The following is a 16,790-nucleotide window of genomic DNA, read 5'->3' as shown; positions in this document are numbered from 1 at the left end:
AGGCATCGCCCGGTTTTCCCAAGCCAGACGACCATGCGAAATATCTATAAGATATTAGCAAGCCAGTATGATCCCCTAGGTCATATCCTGCCTTTCACGACAAGGGCCAAAGTTTTGGTCCAGAGACTGTGGGCCAAAGACCGCGACTGGGACGACCCAAACTTACCGGTCGACCTCCTGCAAGCCTGGACTTCATGGGAAGAAGAGCTCCCTCAGCTCTCAACGGTTAGTCTCACCCGGAGTTACTTCCCACTGGACGTGGATGTAAGTGCCATCACCCTCGAGCTTCATGTATTCTGTGATGCATCAGAGTCCGCCTACGGGTCAGTTGCTTACCTACGTGGTGAGGATCCTCATGGCCAAGTCCATGTAGCCTTTGTGCTGGCACGTTCAAGAGTGGCACCGAAGAAACAACAGTCAATGCCACGCCTTGAGCTCTGTGCCGCCCTTACCGGAGCTCAGCTTGCCCAGATGATCCAGAGAGAGCTCACCCTTCAGTTGAGGGACACAGTGCTGTGGTCTGACTCCACCACAGTACTTGCCTGGATACAGTCAGAGTCCTGCAGATAAAAGGTGTTTGTAGGGACTCGTGTATCTGAGATTCAGGAGCTGACGGATCACCGGTCATGGAGGTATGTGGACACACAGAATAACCCCGCGGATGCTATCACCAGAGGGATGACACTATCCTACCTCGCCAAGCCAAACCAATTCAGCCAAGGTCCTGCCTTCCTTCGGCTATCACGTGAAAGATGGCCAGCCACAACTTCTTTCGTGGAGGTCACAGATGAGACAGAGATGAAGAGGTCTGCGTTCTGTGGCATTATGTCAGCCATTACGGCTCCAGAGATCCCAGCCACTGAAGACCACTCTACCTTCGAAGATCTCAATGAGGCAACGAGTAGGTCACTGCATGGGGCGGCCTCCCAATCAAGCGCCCTCAGTGCATATGACTACGCAGAAGCAGAACTCAGAATCCTTCAGAGAGCACAATATGATAGCTTTCCAGACGAAGTCAAGTGCCTACAAACAGGGAAAGCACTTCCATCCAGCAGTAGGCTCTTGTCACTTGCTCCAGAGTACGATGTCTCTAGGGGCCTTATCCGAGTAGGTGGTAGGCTGCGCCGTTCTACTAGTCTGGAAGATGATGTCGTACACCCAATTGTGCTGGAACCCAAGCACCATATTACCAAACTTATCATACGACAGTACGACAACAAGTTACTCCATTCTGGATCGGAGAGGGTCTTCGCAGAGCTCAGGCGCAAGTTTTGGATCCTCCAAGGCCGAGAAGCTGTGCGTCGTCATCAGAGATCCTGCCCGGAGTGCCAGAAATGGAGAGCAAAGCCTACGATTCCTAAGATGGCAGATCTGCCCCCTTGTCGTCTCCGCCTCCTGAAGCCTCCATTTTATTCAACAGGAGTAGACTGCTTTGGCCCATTCCAGGTCAAGCGAGGTCGGAGTATGGAAAAGAGATGGGGAATTGTTTTTAAGTGTATGACCACCAGGTGCATTCACCTCGATGTGCTGCCCAACATGGATACCGACTCGTTCCTTATGTCACTCAGAAGGTTCGTGGCTAGACGGGGAACTCCCTTCGAGCTTCTCTCTGACTGTGGGACCAACTTCCGCGGAGGGGAGCACGAGCTCAAGGCAAGTTTTGAGGCCATGTGTGTGGAGCTGCAGACTAAGTTGGCTAAGCACCAGATCCGTTTCCAGTTCAACCCACCAAATGCACCTCACTTTGGTGGAGCCTGGGAGCGGGAAGTCAGATCCATTAAGGCTGCACTCTATGTTACTCTGGGAGCACAGACAGTGACCGAAGAAGTCTTGCAGACAGTCCTGATTGAGGTGGAGGGAATCCTCAACTCTAAGCCACTGGGCTATGTGTCGACAGATGTAGCCGATGTGGATCCCGTGACCCCCAATTACCTCCTCATGGGGCGGCCCGACTCTTCGCTTCCTCAGGTGGTGTACCCTGAGTCTGAGATTCTCAGTCGAAGAAGATGGCGGCACAGTCAGGTGTTAGCTGACCAGTTTTGGACGCATTTCATACGGAACTACTTGCCTTTCTTGCAATCAAGGCAGAAATGGGTAAAGGACACAGAGAACCTCACTGTGGGTACAGTGGTGATGGTAATTGACCAAAGGTTACCTCGTGCATTGTGGCCCGTGGGACGAGTCACAAAGACCATTAGGAGTGTCGATGGGAAAGTGAGGACTGCTGAGGTGCAGGTAGATGGGAGGACCTACACCAGACCAGTGGCCAAGCTCATTGAGCTGCCAGCCATACCGGATAATGCCTCGACAGCAGCTCCTGTGGGTAGTTGAGCCTCTCCAGGAGATAATTCACACCGTGAATTATGGGGCGGCTGTGCAAAAGGCTCAAGTGATGTGAATATGGACAGAGTATGTACAGCGAGTGTTCGTTCAGACCACGCCTTTTTTCTGACATGTTGCGACATGCCCTGGCTTGTAGAGAACGGCTGTCAGTTTAGTTTCAGTTTCAGTTGAGCTAATCTTCGCATTGTGTTCGTGTGCGTCAGTGACCACAAGTAAGTTGGAACTATATCATATAGATTATAGTTTATATTAGTAATTTATGTTAACGTTGATAGTCATTGACAGCCTTTATATCTGTTGTATGTGTGACTTATATGTTATTCCCATTGTGGTTACGTTTCGGGACATGTTTAGCACTGCTTGTTTAAGTGACTAGAGATAGTTATTCAGTTAACTAAATTGTGTTTATGGAAGTAATATTGATGTTTATTTCCTTTCATTTAGAACCACACCTACACTGTAAAACCATAAGAAATAGTGCCTGTGCATCGCATCTGTATTCCCAAAGTGTGCATCTGTATTCCAGAAGTGATATATCTGTATTCCAAAGTGATATATTAAAGCCTTCAACATATATCTCTGCCTTCCGTGTCCTGACTAGACACCCCATATCGTTGACAAATTTTCATAACCAGAGCCCCATTACAGTTACCATCAAATATGAGAAACCTTAAAGAATGATAGACTGATGTAAATGACTGAAACCTGTTGTCATGCACGTGTTTGACATAGCTTTTTTATTAAAACATTATACACTGCAAAGTTTAACTTTAAATGACATCAATTAATACATCAAAACCAGTTGATCTCAGTTCGTTCTCTATTTCCCTTCAATGAACACACAAATGTGTTTCATGCCGCAAAAAACAAAACAAAAAAAAAAACAGTCCTTGGAACAAAATCCTGTGTAAACAAAAGCCCAGAAGATCACCACACCGGCCTCTTCCCTGTACCCTGGTGGGTTAAACTTGAAAAGGGCTCTGCACTGCAAGCATTCCCTGATGCTGTACATCCGTCTGAACTCGTTCTGGTAGACAGGAGGACAATTCTTCCAGTTGGCCACAACTTATAGTGTAAAGACAAAATACAGGAAAGATAATAATAAAAAAAGTTTAACAGCCTCATACTACAAAGTTCAATTGGAGAATGAGCATTTAAACAGGGGGAAATCTTACTGTATAGCCAGGCAAAGTGTGCCGCTTTCCGGAAAACTTCTTTAGTGACCATATCCCTAAACCATCTGCAAACCAGAGAAAGTGTCAAATATGCAGTCACCCGCTGACAAAATAACTTCACTGAGGATTTCCAGGGGAAGCTGTTGAATCAAAAACATACATAGGTTTATTTATACAAGTATTTAAAAGTTATTAAAAATTATATAAACACTGACTACAGACAACCTTGCTTTAAACAAACTCTATAGATTGTTGTCACAACTGCATACTCATTCTTTTATAATACCACTAATAAAATGTTAATATATATAGTACAATATATATAGTACTGTGCAGAAGTATTAGGCATGTTAGTATTTTCACATTGAAAAAAATAGTTTTAAGCCAATTATTTATATCTTTTGCTGTAGTGTGTCAGTAGGATATATTAGTTTACATTTCCACACATTCATTTTGCCATTAATTGTAATAATCCAGTGAGATATTTGTATATATTTGTATGCATGATCCACATGAAGATCTTTCACATTGAATATAAATATTTCTGTCTTATATGGTGAACAAAATCCACATTAGATCGCAAACAGAAGTTATTTAAAAAAACTCGCTGCTGTCTGAAAATGAATTAAGATGAAATGTTTTTAAATGTCTTTGATGCTGATGTTAACTGATAGCTATATATGAAATAATCCACGGTGTTGACCAATATAGTACTTGTACATAATCCCAATTTCATATCTTAACAACCATGTAGCTGTAATAACTAAAATACCTCTGCATGTACACACATGTAATGATTAGTTCTTAATAAATGTATGTGCATAAAATAACCTGCTTTGCTGAACTCTGCCTGAAGACACTATCTTTTGAATGGTGAAGTTCCTCCCCTCAGTGGTTGAGCTCTAAAAGAACAAATGTCAAGAGGTAGGTATATTGCTAGATATAGTAGAGTAATGTTTCATGTAGCAACATTCAAACAGCTACATACATTTGCGGAGTGAAGCTGTCCAGGAGAACAGAACACCACCACCTCCTGATCATGTCATCCTGAATAATAATAATAATAATAATATACACACAATAATCATGCATGTCTGTTCAAATAACTTGACAAATGTAATGGCATAACTCTGTAAAATCAAACCTAAGAACTAAAGCCATGTACAGAGTGCACTGTTACAATCCACAACGAACAATAAAATGAGCAATTTATAACAATTATTAACAATAATTATTCAAATTGAGCGTACCATGGATAAATAAATTATCGAACATCGCATTTAATATTATAAGATATTTACACAACCACTTTTACTCACCTCATGCAATCAACGTGGAATAGCGTTATTACTCTGCTGCTGCAGTTGCCACCGTTCTGTTTATTTCAACGCAAACTGCCCCCTGCTGGCTCGGAGCAAAATGTCAAAGGCGGGGCGACACGTGTCGCTCCGCCTCGAAGTGTCGCCCCGCCGCATCTACCAGACTGCACTCTGGGGTTACTCCTGTTCGCTGCTCCTTGGCGCGTTGTGTCAGTGAGCCACGTGACGACACAACAATGAATCACAGCAGAGCAGCAGGAGGGGGAGGAGTAGCAAAGTTGGCCAGGATGTGAAAGCAGCGTTTGCTCAGGAGTGTAGAGGTAGAAGACACGCGCAAAGTATAATGCATGTAGATGAGAGATATTTAAATTAAAATATCGATTCAATTACAATTGTATCGTTTCGATACCAATACCAGTGTTGGCATCGATACTATCGATATTAAGATAGTTCCGCCCACCCCTAATTCAGAGTTGTTCACAGTGTTAAAGAGATGGATTCTTCATGCAAAACATGGCCAAACTTAAAAAAAAATGTACAAATTTTTGGATGTATGACAGAATTTCTGTGCTGAAAACCTTACTTCCGGTTGGTACAAGTTTCTCGGAAAAGCATGCACACATAGACCATAGGAGAGCGAGAACGCGCACATCAACGGACTTCATTGGGAAATCGTCGCCAGGGCTGCATAGGATTTGTTGAGAATGTCTCCAAATAAGTGTGTTTTTGGATGTGAGGGAAAGTTTACCGTGTTCAGCTTCGCAAAGAACCCAGCGTTATACGAATAGAGGATGCAGTTTGTTTTTTCCGGGGCAGCAACGGAGTGTAGCAAGTGCGTTATTGTGTTATCGTCATTTCAGCCTCCAGCTCAGCTTTTTCCGGAGAGAATCAGAAAGCTGTGTTTTTCTTTTATAAATATGATAAAACTAAAGACTTTTTGGAGATATAAAGGATGCAGTACTACTCTATAGGTACTCAAGATTAACATGAGATTAGGTGAAACTGTGTATGTTATGTACCCTTTAAGACATTGTGACAGTAAGTTAAAATAGGCTTATTACAAAACATCACACCTTTTTCCTGTGAAAAAAAAAACAATGAAAAAGTTATAATTTTGTTGAATAATGTTAGTCTACCTGCTCTAACCAGCTTGATCCAAGTCTTTGCCCCATCAGTGGTTAGTCCAGATGATCAATCATCTAGCTCAGTTTAGACCAGATAATGACCACAACTGACCAGCATGATCAATCACACACAACCACCTTTAATCAGAAACATGTAATGTCATGTCTGTGAGACAACTGAGAAATATCCATAGCCAGTAAAAGAAATATCCATGATACAGACGGTTGGTCTGGGAACGCCCCCGGGAACGCCCCGTCACCTGATTTGAATTTTGCCCGGGGGGGGGGGGCACATTGCGTTGGCGCCAATTGAAATACAGGGGACAATCATGCCGAAGAGTTGTGTCGTTTTCTGTACCTCCAATAAACTAACAAATTATGAAATGAAGTTCTACATCCTTCCTAATAAACATACAGAACCGGAAAGGATGACAAAATGGCTACAAGCAATAAGTTGTGAGGATGATCAAGGGAAGTTGTGGAAATCCCAAGACTAAGCATGTGTATGTGTGCAGTCGGCATTCATTACAGGCAGGCTACGTTAACACTGTTCATTATTAACGCTATCAAAACTGTGTAAGGTTGTTTCAGAAAGTGGCATGTAGGCCTATATATAATTAGCCTTATCATTCTACCTTAAGCAAAACTGTAACGTTAGCCTAGTGTCGAACATAAACCCGTTTACCCACTTAAAAAAGCGTGTGGACACGTAACAACTTAGTTTTGTGTCAGAACTTTTACACTTTCATTCATAAATTCACCCCATCTGTGTTTGCGAAACGATTGGATCGCGGAATCCAGTCAAAAATAGAACTTGCTGTATATAGCAGAACGTCATGGAATTTGGCTATTTTTGAATGAATACATCTATATTAGTGCTGTAAAATGAATCAAATATCGATATGGACTTGTGTATATGAATATTAAAGTTAAAAGAGACTAAAATTGTTCTACGCGTCTCTGGGAATGAGCGCTCAATATGTGCATTTTTGTCATTCAGATACACACGATGTTCGCAGTGTTTTCCCCGAGCCTTTTCCCCCACGCCGACTCCGCCCTCGCCAAGCCCCCAGCTATGACTAGATGCCGACTGTATGATTTATGTTAGCTCATAGTAGTATGATAAATATAACATTATATATAAGGCTAAAGCTAGACTCTAACTGAAACAGACGGTCAAAATAATGCAATCACTGTTAGTGAATATATTCGTTTGTCTGCATTTTGTCAGATTCTAGACAACACTTTATTTTTATTTTACATTTTATTGTTTTTATTTTTATTATTTTTATAATTATAATTATTTATTTATTTATTTTAAATGATTTGTATTATTTATAGAAGCTTATGTTGTAAACGCTTCCAAAATGAGATTTGTATTTAGTGTCATATGCACGTTGAACCACGTGAATGCACCTGTTTCCTAGCAACAAACAAACAACAACACATAATGGCAGCCAAGACTGGGGAGATGTCGCAAAACGCCAGACGTGTTTTTATTAACGATATTGATAAATATACATCGAAAAATATTGCAAGGGTACGATTTATTAATTGCAATATTATATATAGAAAAACTGGGTCACATGTTTTAGCTTAGTAATTATAGACTTTGCTTGAAATGAAATGTCAACTTGCAGGGCAATTATGTCCATACGTTACAACAGTAACGTTAACGTTAACGTTATATATTGTTTACCCTTATTCTCCTGTCTTTAGTTTTTAGACTCATGTGTGGTTGGTGCATCTCTTGTGGACCCTGGAGAGGCTGATGTGGAAGAAGATGACGACAGGCTGCATGATGAGCAACCAAAACTCAAAGGAGCAACCTTCCAGATTGTGGGAACTGTTTCCAGCCAAACAGAGGAGGCGTGCAGTTTCATTGCTGAAGAGTACAGCGTAAATAAATCACAACTAGCCTACAGAATTATGCAGAAGATATGAATTTTAAAAGTTGTTGCCAGTTGTATTTTTTTCATCAAATCCCTTTTACTCCCTAACAGAACTTGAAGCGAGAAGACCTTCTGCATCATCTAATCAAATGTGATGTGGTCATTTATGATATTACTCAGAATGCTGATCAGATAGATGAAGCCCAGTGGGCTGTCTCAGGTATCACATTTTTATTAAATCCATGTGCCACTTCTTGCTATATAATTTTTTTTTTTTTTCTGAGCTGATGCTAGTTAAAAATTTTTTATCAAATCACAGCTCTTTATGAAGAAATGGACCAGTTTTCTGGGCCCAAGATGTTTATCCTGGTGTCAACAATTATGACATGGACTATGACTAAACCAGCTGATAAAGTACGAATAATTAAAGTTATCAAATAAGTACTCTATTGATCACCACGCAAAACAAGAGTAAAAGGTTGAATTAATTAATATTTTTAACTCCCCTATAGGATTATCCAGAGATTCCTTTTACAGAAGAACACTACAGGAGAAGAAAAGCTCACCCCCACTTCCATGATCATATCGGTTTGGAGAAACTTGTTGTTAAATTAGGCAAAACTGTAAGCAAGAATCCCTTATATTTAGTTTTCCATTTTAGAAAAGCAAAACAATATTAAACAGCTGTATACACTATTTATATTTGCTAATAACATTTGCAACACTTCAAGTGAGCAGTACTTAAAAGTCTGAAGTTTATATTTATTTATGAATGATTTTCAGAAAAGCTCCCAGTTCTCTACATATGTTGTTGCATCAGGGCTACAGTATGGAATGGGAGAACATATCTTCCATTTATTTTTTAAGGTAAATCATATGCACATACTTTAAAAAGTTGTAATTACTTTGTGCTAATTAAAGTGTTGAAGCCAAATAGTTGCTTCATGTAGATGTCATGGTTGGGCGGAGTCTCCCAGGTGCCCATCTTTGGAGACGGCTCCAATATAATCCCCACTATTCACATCAATGATCTGGCAGGGTAAGTAATATTGTGGAGCTTTTTATGAAAACTAAATTACTGGCCATTTACACCCCTTTGATTTGGATTCATGAAGGATCATCCAAAATATCGTTGACCACAAGTCGAAGTCACAATACTTTGTTGCGGTTGATGATTCCAAAAACACACTGGAGGATATCATAAAGGTGAGAATTTACACATTCAGTACACATGTATATGTATATTTGAAAATTAATGGTTTTCTTTCAAAGAAATCTTCTTCCTCCAGGCAGTATCACTCGTGCTTGGACCAGGAAAAACTCAGAATGTTTCAAAAGAGGAGATTTATCTAACACGGGATCTGACGGTTGTTCTGACATACTACAGTGAAGATTATCAATATTGTACAGTTTTGGTTATGTATTGACAATTTTTTTTCTTCCATTTTTTTTTTTTTTTTTTAGCAAACAGATATTGATTCTTTGCTTGTCAACCTTCGTATTGAAGCAACATATCTGAAAGAGAATTTTAACATTCAGTGGGTGTCAGAAACTGGCATGGTTGAAAACATTGAGCAGATCATTGAAGAATACAAGCAGACTAGGGGATTGTTGGTACGCTGAAATACTCTTGCGTTTGTGATACTTCCTCTCTGTTGAAGATCAGAGTTGGGATCTTTGCATTTCATCAAAAGTTTTACAGTATAAACACCTGTTTATATGTGTCCCAGCCCCTTCGTATCTGCATCCTGGGACCACCTGCTGTTGGGAAGAGCACTATAGCGGAGAGGATATGCAAGCTTTACAAACTTCACCATGTTAAGCTTAAGGAGACAATCACTGAAACATTAGAAAACCTGGTCAGTGGTGTACAACACCTAGAATTTATTCACAACCATCAAAGCATGTTCATATAATTAAGATATTATTTAAAAAGATAGTTCACCCAAAAAAATAAAACTGTCACCATTCACTCACCCTCAAGTTGTTCCAAACCTGTATGAGTTTCTTACTTATGTTCAATATATCTGGTGAAGATAATTTGACAAATGTTAGTAGCCAAACCTGACTTCCAGTAGGCAAAAAAACTAAAACAAACATAGAATCATTAGCTACCATCAACTGTTTGGTTACCAACATTCTTCAAGATATCTTCTTATGTGGTTAACACAAGAAAGAAATTCATACAGATGGAACACCATGAGAGTGAGATAAACGATGACCAAATTTTCATTTTTGGGTGAACTATCCCTTTCAAAAAAGTAAATAAATCATTTCTGTTTTTAAGCATTGAAAAAAGATCTTTAAATTGTAAATATTTAATACTGATGATTCATCGAATCAATCAGGAGTCGTGTGTTGGTATGGAGGATGAGGAAAATGATCAGAGTGAAGCTCAGGAGTTTCTGGACACTCTGAAGCAAAACATGAATCATAATGGAGGTTGTATATTTGTAATGTTTTATGTGATATATATTGAGATTATATATATTAAGATTTTTGTTGTTGTTGTTTAGGACGGCTAGATGACCAATATGTAATTCGTATAATGAAGGACAAACTCAGGACTAAACCCTGTATGAACCAGGGCTTTGTTTTGGACGGTTTTCCAAAGACATACGAGCAGGCGAAGGAGTTATTGACTGGTGAGAAAAATGCCCCTTTTTAGGTGCTATATTAACAAATTAAATCATTATTCTGATTAATAATACATGAGTTTTGATTTGCTGCATGATTTTTTACATATTCAACAGGTGATGAAGAGCCTGAGGACTTGCAATCTAAACACGAGAAAAAGATCATTCCAGGTCTGTAATTAATTACTGTAAAGTATAATGCAGATTAGAAATGCTTTTTTTTCTCCATCATAATCATTAGCCTTAAGATTTGAGTCTTGCATGACTGATTCAAATCTTATAAAATTCATTTAGCTACACAAAGTGTTCAAAAGTTTAATAGTTGTAAAAGGAATCTCTCATACTCACGAAAAGTTTAATTTATTTGATCAAAAATACAGCAAAACAGAAATGTTATTACAATTTTTAATACCATTGGTTAATTTAATGCATAAATCAAAATATTAAGCCCTTTCAAGAAAAACTGTACCATGCAGTTTTTGCATGAGAAGGATATCAAATAATCAAATAAATAATTGTTCAGCTGAGTTTTATATAATGTGAACATTTTCAGTGAGATGTTATATTTGTAGACATGAACTGAGAATATGACACCCACAACTCATTTAAAAGATATACTTTAACATGTGGCTTTAAACATCGCTATGACACTATTAAAAGTCATCTGTCTCTTCTTCAGAGTTTGTGTTCTTTGTCGACGCCACTGATGTTTTCCTGAAAACCCGCGTCCTGAATCTACCCGAGACTGTTGTAGAAGGAACTTCCTACACTCCTGAACAGTTCCTTCGCCGCTTAGCCAGTTTCAGAGAAAGAAATGTAGAGGATGAGACGTTGCTGAACTACTTTGAGGATCTGGAGATTCATCCTGAGCACATGGGTAACGTTAAAGGAGTGAAGCAAATCACATTTGAATGAAGTGCAGTAATACTACATCTGTTGACTGTTGACTACATCAGGCTAAGCATTAAGGTGCAATCATATTTACAAATTTTCATATTTACAAATTGTCCTGGACAAAATCCAGACATTTTAATAGGAATCCACATTTACAAGCAAAAATAGTCCAAAGTTAGTTCTAAACAAATATGTTGGTGAGTTTTGATGTGAGAGAATGAAAGGAGATGGACTTGGGCATTGTTCTGGTTTAGAAGTGACAGTTAAAATGTTTTAATGAGGGATTTGTTTCGTACAAACATGCAGCTTTTCATTTCACAAGACGTTAAGTGTTGGACTGAAGTCGTGGATTATTTTGGATTATTATGGTGTTTTTATCAGCAGTTTGGACTCTCATTCGGGCGGCACCCATTCACAAGTGTGGCCTAAGTGTTCAAACACCTGCATATCTATTTTCCTTATTTCTCTTTTATTTCAGAGATTACAAGCAATGATGACAGTGAATACCTGCTGGTCATAGAGAAGGTTTGTAAAAGGGTGGGCAAACCGAAGAACTATGGGATAGTATTAGAAGAGGTTGAGGAAGAAGAGCGGCGGCAAGCAGAACAACAGCTAAAGGAAAGGGCAGCACAAAGAGCCGAGGCAGAGCGGCGGATGGAAGAGGAGGCCCAACAGAGAGATCAGTGCTGGGGGGAATGGGTAAGCACCTGCATTCAATCTTCTGATAACTACAGTGGATTCAGTGCATTTTAAGTTGTTATACACTTTATCAATTTATAAAAAGATTCTTATCTCTTCTTGTCTATGAGATGTTAGTGTGTGTTTGATTGTTTTAAGAATCAGCAACTTGAGGAGGTGAGGAGACAAGAATTTGACCTGTTGGAATCTCAGTCAGAACTTTTAAGGAACTATCTGATGAAGGATGTGATGCCCACTCTCACCCAAGGGCTCATCGAATGCTGTAGAATACGTCCTGACGACCCCATAGACTTCCTGGTGGGTTGGTCATCTTAATAATACTTATAGAGTCATTTGTTTTTCTGGATGAATTGTAAAATTGTCACTCTTTGTATCTTTCAGGCCGAATATCTTCTAAAAAATAATCCTGAAGGGTAATAAAACATGGACATTATTTCCCTTGGGGTTTCAGCAGCAAGTATAACTTCTGTCTTAATGTTCATTGAAAATCTAAATCTTTAATACAGTCTGTAATTATGAATAAATAATAATATGCAATGATGCATGTAATGAACAAATACAATGCAAATCAAATAGAAAACACACTTCTTTCACTGTGTTTATCTTTCTATGAATTTAAAATGCAAAAACAAAAAACATTAAAAGGTTGATAGAATGAAGCTGTTAATTGGAAGTTCGTTTGTCTAAATGATGTCCATCATGTCATGATTAGTCTGATTTGTCCTCTGTTTTCAAAGGATAAATGTTACAAATGGCAGATAATTAACAGACCCTTTTAGCTAGCCCATAATTAATTTCATTAGTAAAATAAACAAATACTGCAATTTGGGAAGTGCTGTAGCTCCTTCAGTTCAGCTTTTAATATGATAATACATTAACATAGTCATCAGTGCCATTTCATCTTCTCTCAAATAGAAGAATATTACACTAACTAAAACAATGATCCAATGCAGAAGGGCCACAAAGTGTGCAAGAGTCCAGTTTACAGCAGGCAATAACAGAACTCAAAGACATGAGGAATCATGGGGTAAATGGCAGCAGAAGGTGGCAATAAACAATAAACCGGGTTGGAATTTACAAGTCAAGTGCAACCATAATAGATGTACAGCTGCTAAGGACGAGATTGTGTATGACAAAGCACAGGTGCATGAGGTTAGGCAGAAATATTGGCTGTCTGTAATATGGATGGGCCCCGAGTGGAGACGGTTTATGAATCTGTTTATCAGCACTTTTGATGCAGAACAAACTTTTTTAAATATCAGCCCTTTGGGCCTCTTAAGAGTTTCAATCTGAAATTCAGCTACTCAAATAGGCAAACATCAGTGATCGGAGACATGATCATTTAACAAGCTCCTCTGACTTTTAAATGTATTGAAAATGTTGCATTAGGAAAAATGTTTTAAGGCCAAAATTTATTGCACAGTATTTTTAGAAGAATATTATTGTAAATTGACTTTGTTACCTAAACTGTCTACTTAAAAATCTATATAAAATATATACCTTAATATATACTGTTATAAAAGTTCAGGGTCAAGATTTTTTGACAAAAAGAGAAAAGATCAGCATTTATTTTTGTTATTTTAATTTTTTTTTTTTACTAAAAATCTTTACTGTCACTTTTGATGAACTTACTGCATCCTTGCTAAAAGTGTCCCTGTCAAAAGTATCAATTGCAAAGAATAAAAGTACTATTTTATTAATTAAAATCTCACTACACAAACTTTTGGTAAGTTATACTGTTTAAAGCTACAATTCTGTCTTTCAAGACTTTAGCAGGTTACTATACAGGTTTATACCACTAGATGGCACTCCTACCCATGCAATACAACATATTTCTTTTCCCTCTGATTTCCCACCAAGACCACTAAGATTGAAACAAACAACCCATTTGACCACATACTGTGGAAATATTTATGTATGTTAAACAGTTAGGACTGAGTTTATACTACTACTGCAAACTTTTATAAGTATCAATAAGAGCTTTTTTCCCCACAGCACTGAACTATATTTGCACCTTTTGGATCAATAAAGCATGCCTGTTAATATAATAACAAAAAACTAATACAGCATCAAGTACAACTTCTGTTGCTCTGTTTTTGAGAGATGTTTATTTCAGTCTTTAATGACTTTTAATGGTATGGCAATGCTATAAGGAATAAATACAATGCAAATCAAATAGAACAATACAATTACTTACCTATGCGCACACAAACGCATCATTTAATCAAATTTTTTTTTCGTATTTATGTTTTCAACTATGTTTGCACCTTATAAAGCAGACCTATTATTAGTATCGGGGGTAAATGTGTCACATGTAAGTCCAGAAGTCTGTACAGGTGTGTTTAATTATGTCACTACATTAGAGGTCTGAGTATCTCTGCTGTAAAACAGTCAATCCAAAACCCTGTCAGCATTTGGAGGGGGGAAGTGTTTTGTTGCTTAGGAACAGTTGTGTCTGTCTCAGTAGGGGTCTTCTTGTGAATATCATTATGTTCCCTTCAATCGACAGAAATTACACATTTTTCTTGTCTGCCAATATTTATCATTGGCTGCACTCACTTGCAAGGCCTGAAAATGTATTTTTATTGATAACAGGACAGAATCTGGGATTATAACTAACTTCGTATCCACATAATATTCTAGATGTCTACAATGAAAGGTCATTTCATGTTGACAAACTACGAGAACATTAGCAAAAGTAAAATGCATGTGGTTGTTTTGTTCAGTATACCTTGTTTTTGTTCATAACAAGCCTGGCAGGTCAACAAAGTATACTTTTTTTTACTACTACTTTAACTAACTCTCACCGACTGAAAGAGTGAAAAAAAGTGCGATTGATCCGTTTTCTCCTGCAACAATAGAGCGGTAAAAAGAATTAAAGATCATTTTGAAGTCGCGAGATGTAATTGTACATGTTCTGTTGCTCACAAAATAAAACAGACGGAACGGGTGAGGCCAGAGGACGTGGCGAGGAGCGGAAAGGTACCCGGCGAGTCTGCACCCTGCGACTGATTGTGCGCAGGATCATGTTGACAGGAGGAAGGAGGAGATGCAGCCACACATACAGCAGGGATGCTGGGTACCTAGGCCAGAAATTCATCAAAATGGGGGAACACCTCCAAGAAATGTGCGTCAGACAGTGTGTGCTCCTCTCGCATCGTCCCTTTGGAAAGTCTGTGAAATGTTTCAATGATCGATGGTGATTAGGAAGGGGGTCAGTAAGAACAATGTGCATTAGTAATAGAGATGACTGTCTTCTATAATTGCTTACCTTGAAGTCAAAATATGAAAATCAGCTTCTGATTGTGTTATCAGAGGTTATTACTTATTACCTTTAAGTGTGTGTGTGTTGAAATAGAATTTATAACATTAAAATGTTAAATACATTAAAATCTGAAATATAAAATGTAAACTTTTTTTTTTTTTTTACCTTTCACATTTTTGCCTTTTTATGAATTGGTTTGTGTTTCATAAAGGTAATATATATATTAAAATTAAATTAAATTAAATTAAATGTATGCATTTAGCAGATGCTTTTATCCTAAGCAACTTACAGTGCATCCAGGCTAAAAAATTTTTACCTAACATGTACAAATTTTTTAATAAATAAATATATTATTAGAATATATTATAATATATTTTTTTTATTATAATATATTTATTTATAAAATATATTAATATCATAATGTATTTATTTAGGTAAATACTTTTCACATGTTTGCCTTTTCCATGAATTGGTTTATTTCACACAGCTAAAATAGATTTTATATTTTTTCTCATTCAAATTTATGTATTCATTTAGGTTCAATTGTATTATTTATTTATTTATTTTACTTTTCACGTGTTTGCCTTCTTGTGAGTTTTGTATTTCAAAAAGCTATAATATATTTTATCAAATATTTATTATTGAATTTGTCATATGTAATAATGCAGCCTCGATTTTGACAACTTACCTCACACAGTATAACAACATGCCATAGTTTTGGATAAATTAACTTTTTTTCCTTTAGGCCACATTTTACTTTATTTAATATTTTATTTTATTTTTTGTTTGTATTTTAGTGAGTATTTGTGTCACCACGGAAATTGACTTGAATTGAAATTGAATTTTTTTTTTTTTTTAAATAAATAAAATGAGAAATATCCACTTTCGTTAAAAAACAAAAAACAAGTGTGACAACTAGCCCCAGTCTCCCTCTAAATAAAACTCTATTTATATATCATAGAAAACAAGCCCCCAATAACCTCCTGTCAATTGCAAGTAGGTGCTCACTAACAACTGTCCAATTTCTTGGGCTCCGCCTGAAAAATGTTTGACATTTTATCTTTGAGTACAGACGTACACGCCGCATCATTCCCAGCGTCTGTGCATCGGTTCCCAACATCCTTACGATCAGGTTTCAAAGTCTGTTTGTTCCAGAGTCGGGGTGGGTTGAAGCTGGCTGGGCGATGTGTGGCAGCGGAGTTGGTGAGATGGAAGCCTTTGTTAAAAACATCAGGTAGAGCGTGGGGGGGCTGTTGGCACAGCGGCGCTTGCCCCCATGCTGTTCTGTCAATCTGCCCCTGCCCCGTGCCGAGAGGAGGAGGGAGGCAGACACCAGGGGGGCCAATCCTCCATGAGACCCAAATCACACCAGACGAGAAAAGATGGTCCCTGGCTAAATACAGTTATCCCCCCTCATCTGTCAATCAAGAAATCATTGAGTAA

At 38.1% G+C, this 16,790-nt stretch overlaps 2 protein-coding genes across 2 annotated transcripts in view; one reads left to right on the top strand and one right to left on the bottom strand.

Annotated features, from left to right (window-relative positions):
• The first annotated feature begins 7,376 nt into the window (after positions 1-7,376).
• On the top strand, positions 7,377-12,535 carry ak7b (adenylate kinase 7b). The gene is made up of 18 exons (XM_059521007.1): positions 7,377-7,501; positions 7,681-7,860; positions 7,965-8,073; positions 8,173-8,267; positions 8,366-8,476; positions 8,637-8,720; positions 8,804-8,892; positions 8,969-9,059; positions 9,143-9,220; positions 9,318-9,467; positions 9,584-9,712; positions 10,202-10,295; positions 10,370-10,498; positions 10,607-10,660; positions 11,169-11,366; positions 11,862-12,082; positions 12,221-12,379; positions 12,464-12,535. The coding sequence occupies exons 1-18, from the start codon at positions 7,412-7,414 to the stop codon at positions 12,497-12,499; spliced, it is 2,097 nt and encodes a 698-aa protein (XP_059376990.1). The 5' UTR covers positions 7,377-7,411; the 3' UTR covers positions 12,500-12,535.
• A 3,947-nt stretch (positions 12,536-16,482) lies between these two features.
• si:dkey-288a3.2 (protein phosphatase 1 regulatory subunit 37) overlaps positions 16,483-16,790 on the bottom strand; it is a 32,177-nt gene continuing 31,869 nt past the window's right edge. Inside the window, exon 8 of the mRNA XM_059521158.1 lies at positions 16,483-16,694. Within this exon, the coding sequence (XP_059377141.1) occupies positions 16,483-16,694 (212 nt within the window). The remainder of the gene's footprint in view (positions 16,695-16,790) is intronic.

The sequence above is a fragment of the Carassius carassius genome, chromosome 32 (genome assembly GCF_963082965.1).
Source record: "Carassius carassius chromosome 32, fCarCar2.1, whole genome shotgun sequence".
Classification (NCBI taxonomy): Eukaryota; Metazoa; Chordata; class Actinopteri; order Cypriniformes; family Cyprinidae; genus Carassius; species Carassius carassius.
This window is presented reverse-complemented; position numbering and strand designations above follow the sequence as displayed.